The sequence below is a fragment of the Myotis lucifugus genome, unplaced genomic scaffold (assembly GCF_000147115.1).
Source record: "Myotis lucifugus unplaced genomic scaffold, Myoluc2.0 scaffold_196, whole genome shotgun sequence".
NCBI classification, from domain to species: Eukaryota; Metazoa; Chordata; class Mammalia; order Chiroptera; family Vespertilionidae; genus Myotis; species Myotis lucifugus.
This window is the reverse complement of record NW_005871244.1, coordinates 186,675-190,127: the sequence shown is the minus strand read 5'-3', so window position 1 is coordinate 190,127 and position 3,453 is coordinate 186,675. Positions and strand designations below refer to the sequence as shown.

General features: G+C 54.7%; 1 protein-coding gene across 2 annotated transcripts in view; it reads right to left on the bottom strand.

Annotated features, from left to right (window-relative positions):
- CDK16 (cyclin dependent kinase 16) overlaps positions 1-3,453 on the bottom strand; it is a 12,706-nt gene that overhangs the window by 7,783 nt on the left and 1,470 nt on the right. The window contains exon 1 of one of the 2 annotated variants that reach the window (XM_006097141.1): positions 3,301-3,447. The exons of the other annotated variant lie outside the window; for it this stretch is intronic. Coding sequence (XP_006097203.1) covers positions 3,301-3,438 — 138 coding nt within the window. The 5' untranslated portion in view covers positions 3,439-3,447. Of the gene's footprint in view, positions 1-3,300; positions 3,448-3,453 lie in introns of those variants that run through there. 2 annotated transcript variants of the gene reach the window in all.

Here is a 3,453-nt window from a genome sequence, read left to right as displayed (position 1 = left end):
CCCTATCTGGGGGATTGGGACCCTGGCCTCTGAGCCTATTCAAAATCTCAAACATCCGGAAGCTCCCTTCCCCTGTCAATTATCCCCCAGGGATGCATCACTCCTCAGAAATGACACCATCTACTTATTAGTTTACTTTTACTGTCTGTCTTCTCACAGCCGTAAACTAGAGGATCAGCTCCGCTAGAGTAATTTCTGTCTGTTTAGGTCACAGCTGTATCCTGAGGACCCTGGAACAGTGACTGACACAGAGTAGATGCTCAAAAAGTGCTTCTGGCAGAAATTAATGAAGTCAGGGGGCCGAGGACCTAGGACCAATCTCTACCAGAGTGAGTCCCTGGGGCTCATGAGCAACCCGACAAGGTGGCCCAGGGACACTGGCATCGGCAGGAAGCTGACCTACCTAGATGGGGCTGTGGAGGGAACAGGGCCACCAAGAGGCTTAGGCTGGCCTTCTTCTGCTTCCACCTGGGCTCTGGGCCAGCAAGGAGGGGGAAAGACCTGGCCCAGGAACCATATGGACTCACAGCAGGGCCTACGATGGCCCTGGGCCCAAGGGAAGTGAAGCTAGATAGGAGGTTGAAGATGAGGCTGGGCCTGGATGCGAGGAGAAAAGTGGGTCATCTGTTACCTTGAAATCAGGTGTTACTCCAGCGGTCCCCACACCCTGTCTCTGCCTGCCTGACCTCACTACCCTCAGGAGGGGTAGAGGGGCCAGCCTAGTAGAAAGACTGCAGTGAAGAGGATGAGTTCCATCCAGAGAACCCAGGATACCAACAAAATCCTGGCCCAGGAGGCTCAACACTGGACCTGAGACTGAGGCAGGTGAAGTATGGCCAGCTCCAAAGACGGTCTTGTGTCTGCATGGCACAGATCTGCAGTCCATCTGTCTGTTGTCATAGGGAATAGAAGAGCTGGGCGGGTGGGGGTGGGGGATTATAAGTAGGGCTGGATGGACAATGAGGAGGGAGCTAGAGGAGCTACGGGTGCATGACCTCTAACTGGAAACTCCAAGGGCTGAACAGGTTCAAGTTCAGTTTTGTGGGGAATTTAGGAAAAAGGGGTACAAAATCTTTGTATCATGCAACACCCCCAGTAGGGGGGCCCTAGTGGGCCCCTGTAAGCAGAGACACTTGAAGATATTAACTTGAATGCTCTCATAATACCCGAGGACACTTACCTCCTCACACTACACCGAGCCACTGAGGACACAGGCGTCACACTCTACTAAGTCCCATAGGATCATACCATCCTCACCCTGTCCGGACTCCCATAAGCACACACTGGGCCCTCAATGTCCTCCTTTTCTCAGTATATACTGAACCTTCTAGAAGGTCCCTCTGCATTTTAACTGCTATCAGCACCTGCAATTTCCCTTTATCTCTAACTGCCGCCAGCTCACAAAGCCCCAACAGAGCACAGGACCTTCAAAGTTAACGCCTACCACATTCTTGGGTCCCTCCCAGGCCCAGCTGCCTGTTAGCTTCTCCACAGCACTCACCCCATTAACACACTGTTCCCCCTACATGATTCTGACCCCTATTAACATACACTTGGGACCCTCTACAGCTGACCCACATTAGCATTCACTGGATTTTCATACTGGCCTAAATCCCATGAACACAAAGTGAACCTTGCAGACCCCTGACCTGTTTTCGTCCAAGCTCAGACCCTTGGCAGATATGACTATCATTACCACATATTCTGGTCCTCCCGCTAGCCTTTCTCTGCCACCTCCCATCGGCACAAGCTAGACCTTCAGTTCACCCTGACCTCTATTAGAACATATTGGGCCTCACATAGTGCCTCCCAGCCCTATCTTCAGGGACAAGCACAGTGTTATAACCCTGGACTGTTCCTCAGCCCTATCTCCAGGGGCAAGCACACTGTTATATCCCTGAACCCTTCCCCAGCCCTATCTCCAGGGGCAAACACAGTTACATAATGGCCTGACCCTCATTAATGCACACAGGTCTTCATTCAGCCGGATGCCCCCCTCCCCCTTAGCACACATTTCAGCCATCCATGGCTCTATCCACTTTAGCACACCTAGACCTTCACATATTCCTGTTCCTTATTTCTCTTTGCTTCAAGTCCTCCACAGCTAGAAGCTGGGCTGATTCACACTTGGATCCCCTCACAGCCCTGATTATCCTCCTTGCACACTAGAAACCCTCCACAGCTCTACCCCTCATTAGCGCTCCCTGGAACCTCAACACATCCCAGTCTTCCATGGACACAAGAGCATACTGTCTTCACAATGTTCTAACTCTCATTAGCATATTCCAGATCTCATCCAGCTCTGACTCTCCCCCGACTGGCACACATTTAAGGGCCTCCAAGGCTCTAAAGCCACATTAGCAGTGCCTCTAACTTCATCTATCACCCTACCTCTTCTTAGCGCACCCTAGTCTTGCATCCCCGGCCCTCATGGGCACACACTGATCTCACACCATCTTGATCCTGAATACACTGAACCTCTCACAGTGCTAACACACTTCCCTCATCCACAACTGACAGCCATTATTGGCACAGGCTCAGGTCTTCCACCCCTCTGCCCCCCTAAGCACAGACTGGGCCTCATGCTACCCAGACTTTTATTACCACAGGCACATACCCTCTGCAGCTATGACCCCCATTAGCGAGGCTCAACACTCTAGTCCTTCCACTACGCTGTCCTCCATGAGCACATTTTGGCACCTCACACGCTGCAGTCCTCATGGACAAATACACCGTATTAACACCGTCCTGACCCTCACCACACAGGGCCGCAAACCCTGATCCTATTAGCACACCTGGTACCTCTACCCCCTTATCCCCCGTTAACACAGAGGGCCCTTCTACAGCTAGGACCCAATTTGCATATGTCAGCACTTCTCTGACGTCCACTCGCCTATTATACACGTTTGGGTCCCTCCACCCTCCTGCACCCCCCGCCCCCACTAGCACACACTGGACACCATGCCTTACACACCTCCGATCCCTGCAAAACTCAGGCCCCCCTTAGCCAACCTCGACTCTCTCACCACTCTGCCACCCATTTCTACACTCTCTCGTCCTTCGATCACCCCCCTCCCCATTAGCAACTTCCCACCCGCAGCTCCCAGACTGGGCCCAGGGCGGGGCCAAGGTCAGGGAGGCCCTGAATGACCCCCTGTCCCGGTGCATTCTGGGCAATTCGCTGCGGGGTGGAGGCCCATGCGGCGAGTGTAGCCCAGACCCCCGGGCACCGCCGGGGGTCTGGGTGGGTTCTGTAGAAGAAAGGGCAGCCCCCACCCCACGTCTCGGTGGCGCGCTCACCGGCGGGGGCGCGCGAGCAACCTCAGCGCCGCGGGGCCGGCGCGAGGCGCCTGGGGCGGCGGCCCGCGCTGAGGCCGCGCGACCTCCTTCTCCTCCTCCGGTTCGCCGCAGGCCCCGTCCCAAGTAGTCTTCGGCCATGGCTGCTGGGCCCGG